Source organism: Pelodiscus sinensis, chromosome 12, assembly GCF_049634645.1.
Source record: "Pelodiscus sinensis isolate JC-2024 chromosome 12, ASM4963464v1, whole genome shotgun sequence".
NCBI lineage: Eukaryota > Metazoa > Chordata > Testudines > Trionychidae > Pelodiscus > Pelodiscus sinensis.
The window spans coordinates 3,000,403-3,015,167 of NC_134722.1; the positions used below are offsets into that span (position 1 = coordinate 3,000,403).

Genomic DNA, 14,765 nt, shown 5'->3' on the forward strand with positions numbered 1-14,765 from the left:
TGCCCCCCAATGCTGCTGTCTCTGATACAGAGGCAGCAGCGCAGGGTGGCAACAACCCTGTCTGGCGGGGAGGTCTGAGCTCCTGGACCTAGTGCAAGCCAGAACTGAGCCGGGCTGCCTACCTGGCTCCTAATACACTTTAAAGGCAGAGCCACAGTGGGGGTAGACTCAGCATGAGCCAGAACTGAGCCGGGCTGCCTACCTGGCTCCTAATACACTTTAAATGTAGAGCCGCAGTGGGGGTAGACTCAGCATGAGCCAGAACTGAGCCAGGCTGTTAAAAAATGTACTGGTAGGTGGGGGGAGGGGAATGCGTGTCGTCTATAACATTAACCTACAAGCTTTTGATCGACTACACCATTGATCGACTACACCATTCCATCCCTACCTCCAACACGGTTCTTTCTAGTTTCTAGTCAAGATGGGACTGCAGCTCCGTACTTGGCCTCGCAGCACTTACGGAGAAGGCTTAAGATGACACACTGGAGCAGGGGTGGGCAATAATTTTTGGTGGGGGGGCCACTTCGAGATTTTGGAAAATAGTCAAGGAGGGGGCTCAGGGTCCAGGATGGAAGTTGGGTGCCGAAGGGAGCACGAGGTAAGGAACTGGGTGCAGGAGACTGAGAGGAAGTTTGGGCAAAGGAGGGGGTTGTGACCTGGGTCAGGGGATTGGGGTGTAGGGTCAGGGAGGGGGTCTAGATGCAGGAGAGGGTTCTGGCCTGGGAGAGAGGCACTAGGAGGGAGTGCAAAGTCTGGGAGGGAGCTGTGACCTAAGAGGAGGGGAGAAAAGGGGTGGTGACTTGGGGCAGGGGATTGGGCTGCAGGGTCTGGGAAGGTGTTTGGGTGCAGGAGAGATTCTGGCCCGGGGGAGGAATATAGAAGGGGGTACAGGTTCTGGGAGGGAGTTGTGACCTGGGGGTGTAGAGGGTTTGGATGGTGACCTGGGGAGGGAGTTGGGGTGCCAGAGGCAGGCTCTGGCTGGGAGGCGCTTACCGAAGCCTGCAACACCCCCAAATCACTTACAACTGCAGCTGCAAACCTCTCAGCTCTGGGATAGGGAAAAGATTTTCTCTACTCCCATTCTCCAGGCTAATCTCTCAGATCTTATTGGCTGGCTGTTTCCAGCCAATAGGAGCTGAGAGATTGCTGGGGTCAGTTCCTGTTGGCCCGTTGTTTCTGGCCAATCAGAGCTGAGGATTGGGCTGGGGGCAGGAAGATTGCCCGAAGCCTCCCCCTTCCCTGCAGAGCAGACTCGCGGACTGAATGTGCCTGAGAGGCTTTTGCCCAGCCCTGCGCTGGAGCCTTGCAGTAGTGGCAGCTGTGTTATAAATGGGTTTCCTGTGTGTGCTTAGACAAGACGGCTAAGCAGCGCTCAGGAACCAAAGTTTTGGAACTTCAGACCGTGAGGCCCATGGATTTGAGAGCCAGAAAGCAAAAGCAGCAGCATACTGATTAGGGATCCCATCTGAAATACCATAAGCAGCTGTTAATACCATAGCTGCCCTTAACTTCTGCCTTTCGTTTTACCAAGGCTCCAATGAGCGACTGTCCAATAAGTGGCGACCGCCCGGCAGGAGCAAACAGGTATTTCTCTGACCCGCTCCACTGCCGGAGTTTGCCAGTTCAGCTGCACCAATAGCCCAACACTTCCAGTCAGGACACGTGGCTCCCAGCCCCGGGGGCCAGTTCTGGATTTGACTAACATGTTCCATTTCATGTCCTGCGGCGGTTGAATGGAGAAGTACCACAGGCAGTGTAGCCCTGGTGCTGCCTTTTCTCCCCAGAGCAAGGCTGGATTCTGTACAAGTGCAGATGGGAGGCTTTCCCGTGGTTAAAATAAAATAGTACCTGGGCCTTCCCAGAAACAACCCTCAGGGGACGTCCTTGGGAAATCAGCCCACGTTCTTGCCATTTGAAAGTTGCGGTTCTGGTAGGAAACGTGGCCGGAGATGTGTGCCAGCCCCCTGCCTGTTCTGCTGAAGCCAGGCGTCTCTTCTCTGGCGCGTTCCACGAGGAACCTGAGAAGTGAGCCCTGGAGCACCTGCCTGGCCCCTGTTGAAGCTGGTTGGGCTCAGCACAGAGTTCGTCTGCATTCATCGTATTGCAGGACCAGGGCCTGAGCTGTTGCCCGTTCTATCAGCTGTGAAATCGGAAGCATTGTAGGTGACGGGCAGAGCTGTTTGGCCCAAAGCACAGCAGCCACCCAGCTTTCTGCTCTGCACTGCGCTGTCTGAGCGTGTGATTGTGCTCAGTGTGAACAGGAAATTATGGGAGGGTTGTAGTTTTACCTCCGCTCTACATCGGTGGGGTCTCCTGCTTGCTGCAAGCCCCAAGCGGGGTTTGACTAAGGAGATGCTGGCTGCCGTGAGTGGGGACTCAGCTGCTCCCCCCGCCCCTCCGTAATGCTTTGCAGCTGCGTGTGTCTCATGCTGTTCATCAGAGGACCCAAAGTGCTTCATGAAGTGTCCTCAGGATGCCCCGAAAGGGTGGGCAGGTGAAAGCATGTGGTGATGGAAGCCCCACCCGCAAGCACTGTGCCCACCTCTGCGCACACAGCCTCTCTTGCCCTGCTCTGCATTCCCCCGCGCTGCCTGGGCACAGCTAGCTGCAGGAGATTGTCCTGCATGGGAAGGCAGTACAGCCGTACAGTGGGTGACATGTGCCATCTCCCTGGCAACGGAAGGCTTTGGCAACCCGTCCTCGGCCTAAGGGCACTCACTACATAGCTGCACCTGAACCTTGGGCCCCCGTATAGCAGCTGAGAGCGCTGGCCCCATTTCAGCAAGCCCAAAGCAACTTCAAGGGTAAGGAACAGCTCTGCCTTGTGCCACCAGTGGTAACCATCTGTGCCTTTCTGTCTGACTGTAGATCGCCCCCCCTCCCTCGCTGGCGGAGCCCCTGAAGGAACTCTTCAAGCAGCAGGAGGCGGTGAGGGGGAAGCTGCGACTCCAGCACAGCATCGAGCGGGTAATGGAGAGCCCTGGGGGAGGCCTCCGGGGGTACCTGGCTCTTGGCTGTCTCCACGTGAGAAGCGAAGGGCCGGCCTAACTCACGGGGCTCTTGTCTCCTTGTCCCCCAGGAGAAGTTGATTGTTTCGTGCGAACAGGAGATCTTACGCGTTCACTGTCGGGCAGCGCGAACCATTGCTAACCAGGCAGTGCCCTTCAGCGCGTGCACCATGCTGCTGGACTCTGAGGTCTACAACATGCCTCTAGAAAATCAGGTCAGTGCCCACGTTCAGCCTCCTGAAATCTGCCCCGCGGATCCAGTGGTGCAGCTGGGTGTGCGCGGGACGGGTGTAGGGAGGCCTTAACATGCTTCCCATCCAGGTATCTATGACTCCCTCCTCCAGCACACTGGCACGGTGTAGCCGGGGAGAGCTCCCAGCGTGTGCTGCTCTCCAGTGTGTTGGGGGGGGGAGGGGACGTGTCTGACTGACGCAGGGGACCCAGCATTATCTGTCTATTTCAAGTAGCAAAGACTGATCTGTCTGCAGGCTATGAAGCCCCCTCTGCCCCTCCCTGTGAGCAGAACTTGCATCGGACGTTCTGCGCAGCTGTTCTGCCCTCCCCTCCCCACGTGTGTCAGAACAGAAAACTATGAAATGACTTTGAGGGAGGGCTTGCTTTGAAAAGCAGAACTCCCCGCACTGCGCACAGAGGGGCTTTTGTTTTTGAGTCCACGTAGGGGGGAGCTGGAGAGAGGCTCAGAAAAACCAGCCCCAAAGATGAGTCAGACTTAGCAGACTGGTGCTATCCAAGGATTTAAAATGAGCTGAAGCGGGATTGAGCGATTACGCTAGCACCTCCTGCTGGCCGGAAGCTGCCGTCTCTGTAGAACACACAGCTGCATTGCAGACACTGGGCCCTGTACAGTAGACAGTGTAGTGAGATTCATTAGTGAGCCAGCATATTGATCCATGCATCTGATTTACCTCTCAGCAGTTCCCAAGACACACAAAACCCATTATGGAAATCTCCATGTAGAAGACATTATGATGTGGGGCACAAGTTCAAGGACGCGGGGAGCTGCAGGTGTCCTGTTCGCCAGGGAAGAACTGAATGAGTTTAGCCTGAACAGATTCTGCGCTCCACTCCCTGTGGGGAAGGCAAGGAGGGGGCGGGTGTGTAGCAGCTTCCACTCAGGCTCACACCTCTAGCAAAATGCTGTGAGAGCAGCACGGGGCTGCACAGCCATTATTCCTCCCTGCTGGTGCATTTCTGGCTACGTCCTAGCCAGACCCGCTGCCAGGAGAAAGTGAGCGAAGGCGTGGCGGGAAGTGGAGGGGTGTCCGATGGGTATTTCTTTTATGGATACATTAGCACAGGTTCCCTTTGTGCTCTTCCCTCTGCAGGGAGATGAAAACAAATCGGTCAGAGATCGTTTCAATGCGCGCCAGTTTATTTCCTGGTTGCAAGACGTGGATGACAAATACGACCGAATGAAGGTGAGAGCGGTGACCCTGGGGATTCCAGTGCCCGGGGTGGGCAGCATTTCCAGCAGCGGGTGGTGCTGGTCCGTTACCTGCTTGCACTACTTTGCTTGGCATTTTAAAGCAGGGGGAGGATTCCAGTCTCTTCAGCCAGTGCAGGGGCCCCAAACCCTGTAGTCCTGCTAGCAGCGCAGGTCACTGCTGCTGGGCACCTGGTGCCAGGGTTTGGCCAGGAACCCTGGGAGCAAGCGTGAACAGTGTGATCCCACACCCATGCAGGACTCTTAGCCATTCCCAGTGCCATGCAGGGAGCAATCCCTGTGGGGAGCTAGGTAAGCACAGACTGGCTCTGCACATGGGGAAGGAGGCAGACGTCACCTGCTGAGGATCAGAGGGAGGCTGTGGCAGAATTCCTGGCTCAGCCCTGGGCGCATTCCTTGCAGCCACACGGTTTCCCCTTGTCCATGTTCCGTGCCGCTGCACGCTGGCTCGGGTAGGTCCATGGCCCTGCCCACAGTACCCGTCATGCAGCTCAGGGGCCACCCAATTCACAGGTGGGACCTGAGCCGCAAAGACACAGCAGGAGTGTGAGCCCAGACTCAGCCTGTGGCCCTCCCTCCCTTCCTTCCTCTTTCACATTGTGTGGGCCTGTTACCATGCCAAGGTGACAGCCACGTGCCATGCTGCAGCTCTCCATGGGCTGAGTTCATCCAGGGCTAAAAACGACCATCGTCTGGCCTATTGTTGTACAGCACCTCTGGAGGCAGAGTGGAGCCTTCTCAAAATCCTGTTTTCCAAGCAGCATTTCCTTCCGCAAAGGGTATCCAGGGTCTGCCGGGGACCCTGTCCCTGGCTGGGAATGTCTGTCCAACACAGTAGCTGCAGGCTCCGTCACCCGGCTGCCAGAATGTGATTGTTCAGTACAGTCAAGTGATGGTTGTGTGTCTGTTCTCTCCCATTAACCCCCGTCTCCGCTGGGCGATGGAGCAGACGTGCCTGCTAATGCGACAGCAGCATGAAGCCGCTGCCTTGAACGCCGTGCAGCGAATGGAGTGGCAGTTGAAGGTTCAGGAGCTGGATCCAGCCGGGCACAAATCCCTCTGCGTGAACGAGGTCCCCTCATTCTACGTGCCGATGGTTGACGTCAATGATGACTTTGTGCTCTTGCCGGCATGACAATACAAAACCAGGAGACATTCTCCCTGAAAACTGGCAAGGGCAGGAGCCCTCTGAGGACGGATGCTGGAGCTCACATTCATCCTTCCCACTTGCTGATGAATCCCTGGTCAGAGGAAGAGGAAGCATCTATCGGCAGAAAACAAAACAGTAAGAAAAATACTTGCACTTTCTTCATGTCGTCTCCCTCGCTTCCGGACTGATCGCCGCCGCGCCAGGCAGCGGGAGCAGGGAACGCGTCTCCCTTCAAACCGGTTGCTGCAGCAGAGGGCAGCCAGCCTGCACACAGCAGTGAGCATCTGACTGGACAAGGAGAGAGACTGACTGAGGCAATGAGGAGGAAAGGTTCAAGGACACGGGCTTGCAGGAGCTGCTGAGCAGGGCCAGCAACCGTGCAGATCATGGACTTGTGAACATGGCAATTGCAAGCTCTTGGGTTTCCATTTGTCCGCAGCTCTCCTGGCGGAGGCGCTGCGGAGGAGACGGTGGGTTTTTTATATATATATTTTTTTTTGTTCCATCCTGATTACGTGATAAATTAAAAGCAGAAATAAAAGGAAGCATCCAGCTTGCCCAACTGCAGTACTGGGGGTGCAAACGGCTGCGGCTCCGGACCCGGGACACCTGCCGAGCCGTCAGCAGCTGCTCGTCGCCACTTTCGGAGGAGGGAGGAGGCAGTTGGCGCATTATGTGCACGCGCCCGTAGGGTGAGTGTCTACCGCGAAAATGGTGCCGTCGAGCAAGGACTTTGCCGATCATGTTTTTAATGGGTAAATCCATTTGGTTTATATATATTTTTCCTTTAATCTTGGGCATTTCGTTTCTCTTTCTGAGAACATAACTTGAAAAAAACACTACAGAGCCAATACTCATATAAAGAAAATTGTATCCCATAAATGCTGTACAGTTTTTATATACATTAACAATGTACTTTTGCTGCCTTCTAGATAATTTATTTTGCAACACATTACTGCACAGTTGTAAATAACTTATGTACTGTAACATCACTTTCAGTTATGTGTAAAGAAATAAATAAATTAATTAAAATTATCTTTGTATGTATAGTTCACCCTAGGCAGCACTTTCCCTCTCAAGGAAAAAATAAGGGCCAAACTGGTGTGCAGTGTTCAGTATTTCAAAGCTGTCTTCTGAGATTCAGGCCTCGCAAACAGTGACTCAGTCTGCAGTCCGGGCTGTGGAGATCTCCAAGTGTTGACCCCTTTTAACACCGTCTCGTTTTTTTCCTTTTTGCCCCCTGCCCTTTTGTGTTGAGTGGAAGTGGAGAAACCCCCCGCAGGGATTCTGAAGCTGTCAGATTTACTGAGCCTGGCTTGGGCAGGCAGGGGAATCCCGCCCTGCCACGGGCTAGCTTGGGGCCTAGAAGAATGTAGATGATACTTGCACATTTGCGCTGAGGGGGAGACAGTTCACCCTGTTTCCTCAGCCGGAGCTGCTGTCCTGTGGGGAGCCAGTGAGTCAGAGCCAAGGGGCCCAGGGAAGATGAGACAGCCTGGTTGGGCGGCGCCTGTAGCTGTTTCTGCATTGTGAGCAGCCATTCCAGTGTGTTACTAGTATTGTGAGTTCTGGATAAAGAAGCCAGTTGCTTGATAACCCACCAGAGCTGGGAAGGGAACTGATGAGGAGCTGGGGCCTGCTACCAGGCTGTGTCCGTTCGGCCTCCAGCATCACTTGGCTTGTGGGACCCTTTCTGCTTCCTTGTTTTTCAGGGGATGCTGAACACCCTGTGGGTGCCTGAGGCTTGGGACCTCACTGTGAGCTTGATCCAGTTCCATTGGTCCAGCCCCACGGCAGTGTCCAACCGTCCCAGGGTGCAGTGGGGCTTTGCGAGCTCTGCTCCAAGGCGCCAGCAGGGGGCGTGCTGTGCAGCATGCGGCACACCCCCTTCTGGAGCGTTTTCTTATTAGCAGGCAGGGCTGCAAGGGACTTGTCATGGGTTGGTCGGACTCGGCGTCTGTTCGGGGCTGGCCGGGGCTAGGGTGTGCAGGATGCAGACTAGCTGATCGGGGGGGGAAGGTGACTAATTAGAGAGAGATGGGACCCTGCCTCCCACCCGCTCTGGGGGCCGCTGTCACTAAGTCACTGGGAGTGTTGATTCCAGCCCCGTCCTGTCCTGGGGACTGGTATCTGGTCTTTCGTAGGTCGGCTCCCTCGCAGAAGCCCCATCCCTCTGTTGGCAGAGAAGCCAGACCCCAGCAGGAGGCATTACTTGGTCGGATGCTCAAAAACTTCCGTCGGTACCGCTCAGCAAGGAGGGATTGTCCCCAGAAAGGCTGGGCCGAGATGGCTCAATTAAACCGTCCAGAGTGTTTGTGTTTTTAAGGCCAGATTGTCCCCTGCTCAGCTGCGGCGTGCCCAGCATTGATTTTTCAGAGTTGTCTGGCTTTGAACAGCCTGTCAGGAGGGAGCTCGGGCGTAGTGGAATTGTACAATCAGTTGGAGGCCGGGTGTTGCCGCGGCTGTATTGCAAGGCGGTGGCTGCCTGTTCCATAGAGGGTTGAATGTGTGGCTGTTGGAGGAATAGTAACGGAGACCATCCTTAGTCCTGCTGTTGGTTGAGTTTGTGCCAAGCACAGATGCGCAGGTCCGAGCGGGAGGCAGATGGAAGAGACGTTTTGCTCCTTACACGCCCTGATAAGCAGCTTACTCCAAACTGTGCAGGCATGTGGGCCAGCCGGCCGGCCCGGCTTCCTTTACAGCTGCAACATCTTGACACTTTCTGTCTGCAGTTGAAAGTGACCTGGCATGCTGCAGCTACAATGCACTGGCTGAACAAATTGTGCATGACAGTTAATAGGAGGAGCCTTGGGCGTAGCACAGCGAGGGACCCGGAGTGTGCTGCATCTCACGCCCGCAGGGGCTGGCCGGGTGCACGGAGGGGCCTGGAAGATGAGATTGTCTGAAACATGGGTGGGTGCATGTGCGAAGTCCTCCAGTTCCCGCGCCGTGTCCCTTCCTGCTCGCCTTCCCCTCCTCCAGGTGCCCGAGCTGCTGAGGGAATAGGGAGGCCTGCAGGGAAGGGCTCTGCCTAATTCAGTGTGAAGGCTTCCCCCCTGCCCCTCCCTGTGCCTTTCCTGGGCATGTTGGGTGAGCAGCCCAGATGGCCAGAGACGCTCAGTGTTTGACCTGGGCTGCTCACCCAGGTAACAGCGGAGTAGGGCCAAGAGCAGCAGGCAAGGGGCGTATAGACAAGGCTGGTGCGGGGAGAACAATCTCACATTTAGCTAGCGGAGACGTCAAAGTCCTGCTTGATCCCGGGGGGGGGGGGGGGACCCGTAGCCACCCAGGCACCAGGAAGCTTCCAAATTGGGCGTTTCCCTTTTCAGACCCTCTGCATTCAAATCTCACTCAGCTCCCCGGTGGCTGTGAAACAGCTGCTGCTATGAAGCGACCTGATGACTTGAGCAGGGAGCCACCTGGCTTTCCGGCCTGCGGGCTCGCCGCTTTCCGCCTGGCTGCTTTGTAAAATCAAGTCGAAGCACATTCCTGTCCGGTCGTTCTCCCCACTGACGTGTTGAATTAGCACCCTCGGTCTGCTGGGGCTGGAACTCCAAACCACGGCGTCACGTCACGCCGGGCTTGCTCTGGGGAGTTGGAGAGACTTGGGGGGCCCGATTCTCGGCTGGTGTAACCACTCTGGCTGCACCAGTGAGGGGTGAGGCGGGCGATCTGTCACAGCACCTCGCCTCTTCTAACAACATTGCCTTAGCGCAATGTCCCAGGTCCTTTCGTAGGGCTGGACGGGGAAATGGACAGGCCGCTCCTGGCCACGGACAGCACTGGCACTGACCTCCGCTTGCCGTGTCGACGGGAGGTTTCTCTGTGCCTTTGTTGTGCACAAATCCCCAGTCTCCTGGCCTGAGGGGGGCGCTGCTCTGGGCTGGGGGGTGCGTAGTAGACTGTAGAGATGGCCAACACGGGTCAGTACTTGGAACACCCTTGGATGTATTCGGAATGTTTTTCATTTAAACATGGAGTCCTTTGTTTGCCGGGTTTGAGCCTTTTTGCTACTTTCCGCTTCCCTCGGGGGCTCGGCTTTGCCCGACATAGGGGCTGGTTTTCTCCACTAGTGTTGCCAGCTACGCTGCAGAACACACTTTCCATGCCAGTGAGGCGAATGGCTAGGCCGGCCGGCTCTCCTGCGCGGTGGGAGGATGCAGGAATGCTTGTCTTTAGAACGCAGGAATATGGCCACAAATAACACTGCTTTTTGTTAATTTCAAGCCCTGTTCCTTTTGTTGGTAAACACCCATCCACCTGTATAAGCATGGAGAGACCTTTAATCAGCCATCGAAAGCAACAATAGCAAAAGCGTTGTATTCTCTTTCGACACCTGTGCTATGTGGATCGAGTCTCAACAGTGTAAATTTCCCTCCTTGTTAATGCTTCTCTGAGACTGTATATAAATGTAAATATCTCACAGGTCAATTCACACCTTTCTATTTGTACTAGTCCAACTTGCGTAGTGTGTGGGGTAAAACAGCGGCAAGGTTGCGTTGTCTGTAATGTAACAATGTAATTTTTTTTACAATGTAGTTTGTGTACATATTGTTTGGCGGTGCTGGTGCTGCCCATGGCACCGCTCTGCCGCGACACTGCTGTCCTTTCGCTGTACAACTTCCTGCAGACAGACACAAAGTGAATACAAATGTTATTTTCTACAGTTGCATGTACAGAGATGAGCGCCAGAGAGATGCTGTTGTCCCTCAGAGATAATGTTCGTAAATAAATTTAAAAAAAAAAAAGAAAACTGGTCTGTGAATTTCTGCCAGTTCATCTTCCTGAAGGAAGGCAGGTTTGTTGTTCTCCGTTTCACATCCCTTCAGTTCCATGCAACCATTCGCTCTCTGGGCAGGGATGCCGTGTTTGTACAGCTCCCTGCACAATCTGTCTCCTGGGAACTACGGAAATAGTCATCCCCCCCATGGGAACTTGCCTGGGGTGAAGTCCAGCCTGTCACAAGGCGTTGCGGGATTACTGCAGCTCCAGCCCTAAAGCCTGTATTTCCTCAAATGACCCCCCAACTCCAGTCTCTGTTAAGCATGGGGCCAAAAGCAGCCCCACAGAGTGGAGTTGCACCAACATAGGCCAGCCCTGAATCATCTGGCTCTAGAGACTATTCTGATCAGCGGCCTAAAAGCAGCTAGATTCCTCCCCACCTTAGTCATCCCTGCCGGATGAGCAGCTCCATCTCTCCCTCACTTCCCCAAACGGGTTTCCAGGTCTAGGCAGTCACCCCACTACAGGGAAAGAACGCAAGCCCAGGGGCGATACCCTGGGGGCCCCTCCTTCCCTATTGGTAGTTCCTGGAAGCAGCAACTGAAACAGATGGTGATGGCTAGAGACACACAATCAAGCCATTGCTTCAGGGGGTAGCCGAGTTAGTCTGTAACAGGATAAACTTAACAAACGATCTGGGAGCACTTGATAGACTAACAAAACATGGCGATGGGATCATGAGCTTTCATGGGCACAGCCCACTTCTTCAGATGACCAGAACTAAAATAAATAGGGGAGATGGGAGGGGGAGGAAAGAAATGGGAGGAGGGAACAAGAAGGGGTAGTGGGTATAAAAAAAATAAGGGGAAAGCCAAGCCAAGCTGGAATACAACAGGAAAAACAAATAGTCTAAGCACCTGAAGCCTGGATAGTCAAGAGGCCGATAAGAACCATTAGTGGGCAATAGAGAAGAAGGGAACAGCACCAAATACTATAGAGTCATTGGCACCTTCATTCAAGCCACGCCCCCCAAGGCAGTGGTGCAGCGTTCCAGCTGACCTCGCTAGGCCACTAGGTGTCACCAGTGCTCCACACAAGCCCCCGCCTGCTCTCCAATGCCACCCGGCTAGAAGCCAGGCAAGTGTCGCAGGTTTCCCGGCCGTGCCGTGCATCTCACTGGGCATGGAGCCCATGAATTCCTACGTGCCTCCCAGTCGGTAGCTCTGGATCTTCAGGGGGTGGCCAGCTGGACACAGAAGGGTTTCTTGCCCTATGGGAGCTGTGGAGCCCGCTGGTGGTCCACGGGGGGCTTGTGCACGTGGTCTGTGGGATCCGCACAAAGACTTGACCTCGTAGTTTTCTAGGGAGAGCCTTCCCCAGTGTGGGGTGTCGTGTGATGGAACAGGCCCCCGCCCACCTGGGCTGCCATCCCCCATCCTTCAGCTCTTGGAACTGATACTGAGAGTTCACAGCTCGGAGAAGCCCTTTGCTACCGCTCGCACCATGGCAACGCAGAGGGGAACCCCAGGCCTAGCCTGCTTCCCAGACATCCTACACCACAAAACCCCTTGACAATTAGAATGGGCCCTCCTGCACCTCTGTGGTTCCCCCTTTCGGCACCTTCAACTTCCAAATGTAGCTCCCTGCCCCCAGGAGCTGCCTGTTCTTTGGCCGCACTTCACTCCCGCCTGGCGATAAGGGCTCTTCACTCAAGCGTGTGCTTTCATGAAAGGGTCTTTGCTCGGAGTGACCTCTCGAGAGAGATGACGATGTGCCCTGAGTATTGAAGTGCCCCTGCAAGAGTGACGCACCCTGCCAGCCTCACTCACTGAACAAGACTTTCCCTCTTCCCCCTGGCTCTGGGCGAGAACCTTTCACTGACTCAGGCGTGCCCTGTGAGGGCAAACGGCTCAGGGCGGGACAGAACTGGGAGAAGAAGCCAGGCAAACACAGGGCTGAGGAGATAAGGCAAAAGGGAAGGGCAGGGTGGATGTAAATATTTGGCAAGGTGCTTCAGAAGTTCTCAGACCAGCGGGATGGGGCCTGGCCCCATTTTCCTTACAAAGTCCCATGCAGGCCTCAAGAATCAATCTGTCTTGAGCACCCCATTCATTGTCCCCGGAACGGGCCAGGGCACCCCACTCCCTTCAGCCTGCTGAGCCCCCCCCTCCCAGTGAGCGGAAAGCTGCAAAGGCTGCAGAAGGAAGATTTCAGCTCATCTGCCTTCTTCCATGATAACAGAGATTTGATGCCCTGCCTGGGGTGGCCCCTTCCCCAAAGGAATCAAGCAGAAGCACCTCTCCTCCTCCCCCCGCCCCGCCGTGGCTTTTCCTTCCTTCATCATCCATGCGCATGCAGCAGCAAGTCCTCTCAGCAACTGCACTGATCCTGGGAAACACGGGTTCTAGATGCACCTACCTTAAAGCTTTTACTGGTGCCGGAAACGGCAGACGGATACATAGAGACACATTTCTAAAGTGCCTAGACACACACACTGGAAGTCTAAATAAGATGGTGAACTAGAGAGACGCTTATTAAAGGAGGATATTGATCAACTAGGCATCACAGAAAGTTAGTGTAATGAGGACAATCAATGGGGGACAGTCGCACCAGGGTACAAAATCTATCAGAAGGACAAAAGAGGTCACGTTGGTGTCGGCTATACGTGCAAGAAAATGTAGAATCAAATGAAGTAAAAATCTGAAATGAACCAAAATGTTCCATATAATCTCGAAAGGTAGTAAATTCCATGCTCTAAGATTATTGCAGTGGGGATTTATTACCGATCACCTGACCAGGATAGTAATAGTGACAGAAATGCTAAGGGAGATTTGAGAGGCTATCAACATAAAAAACTCAACAACAGTGGGAGATTTCAACTAGCCCCCTACTCCACCTCAGGATGGGATGCAGAGAGAACATTTCTTGTTACCTCATATGGCTGCTTCTGGAACCCACAAGGGGAGAAGCAATTCTTGACTTAGTCCTATGTGGAGCACAGGATCTAGTCCAAGGGGTAAATGTAACCGGAGTGCTTGGAAACAGTGACCATAATGTAATAGCATTTAACATCCCTGTGGTGGGAAAAACACCTCAGCAGCCCAAGACTGCGACATTTAATTTCAGAAAGGGGAACTACACAAAAATGAGGAACTCAAAAAACAATGAATAGTCTAGCAGCACCTTAAAGACAAACAAAACATGTAGATAGCTTTCATGGGTACAACCCACTTCTTCAGCTGACTGGAGAATTAAAAGTCCAGATCAAGAATAAATAAGGGAAGGCAGGGGAGAAGGAGAGCAGAAAAGAAAAAAAGAGAGAAAAAGTAGTTAATTAGATTGCTCAAATTACAAGAGGCTGATAAGAAAAAAAACGAGGAGGTTAGTTAAATAGGAATTAAAAGGTCCAGTGACAAAAGTAAAGTCCCTGCGAGCTGCATGGAAACTTTTCAAAGACACCATAATAGAGGCCCAATTTAAATGTATACCCCAAATTAAAAAACACTGTAAGAGACCTAAAAAGAGCCTAACGACCAGGTAAAAGAAGCAGTGAGAGAGAAAAAGGCATCTTTTAAAAAGTGGAAGTTAAATCCCAGTGAGGAAAATAGAAAGGAGCATAAACTCTGTCAAATGAATAAATAGGTGATTGAAGAACAGCTAGCCAAAAACTCAGAAAGTCGTAGTAAAATGTGTAAGTACATCAGAAGCAGGAAGCTGCTAAAGCATCAGTGGGGCCCTTGGACAATGGAGCTGCTGAAGGAGCACTCAAAGATAAGGCCATTGCAGAGAAATGAAATGAATTCTGTGCGTCAGTCTTCACGGCTGAGGATACTGGGCAGATTCCCAAACCTGAGCCATTCTTTTTAGGTGACAAATCTGAGGAAATGTCCCAGATTGAGGTGTCATTAGGGGAGGTTTTGTATGCTCCAGCACCCAAGGAGCCACAAGCTCTGTCCTCTCCCCCCTGGCTGGAGTTGCTCTGGGGTCCTCTTGCCCCAAGGCCTTATCTGGCTGTGTCCGCAGAGGCTGGGCTGGACTCTATCAGCACCTGGGGAGCCCGGGAGCTTCCCCTTCCTGCCCTCGGCTCTGGCCCTGAGCCCAGCCGTGGGGCAGGCTGAGGCTCCCCCCTGAATCGGCACATGTGGGACGAGGCTGCTCCCTGGCACCCGAGGCTCTGCCAGCCCTGAGCTGTGGGGCCTTGCCCAGAGCAGGAGGCTGCGCCCAGCCAGGGAGCTGCTGTCAGGAAACCCCAACGGGGTGTGGGGGAGTGTCCGGGTCATGCTGCCACAGGGGGCTGCCCAGATGGAGCTGGGAGTGCAGGCGGGTCTGGGGGCAGAGGGAGCAGCCTAGCTAGGAAGGGGGGTGGGAGAGGCAGCTGGAGGAGGGGGAAGGGGCAGCTCAGTGGTGGGGTGGCAGTGGG

The 14,765-nt window shown here is 54.1% G+C and overlaps 1 protein-coding gene across 9 annotated transcripts in view; it reads left to right on the forward strand.

The window, feature by feature from the left end:
* ANKRD11 (ankyrin repeat domain containing 11) overlaps nucleotides 1-6,658 on the forward strand; it is a 248,330-nt gene extending 241,672 nt beyond the window's left edge. For 7 of the 9 annotated variants that reach the window (XM_075939840.1, XM_075939839.1, XM_075939842.1 and 4 more), the window contains 4 exons: nucleotides 2,869-2,967; nucleotides 3,080-3,223; nucleotides 4,355-4,447; nucleotides 5,423-6,658. In XM_075939840.1, coding sequence (XP_075795955.1) covers nucleotides 2,869-2,967; nucleotides 3,080-3,223; nucleotides 4,355-4,447; nucleotides 5,423-5,608 — 522 coding nt within the window. In that variant the 3' untranslated portion in view covers nucleotides 5,609-6,658. The other 2 variants (XR_012906623.1, XM_075939844.1) reach the window with 2 other exon arrangements.
* Nucleotides 6,659-14,765: the final 8,107 nt, after the last annotated feature.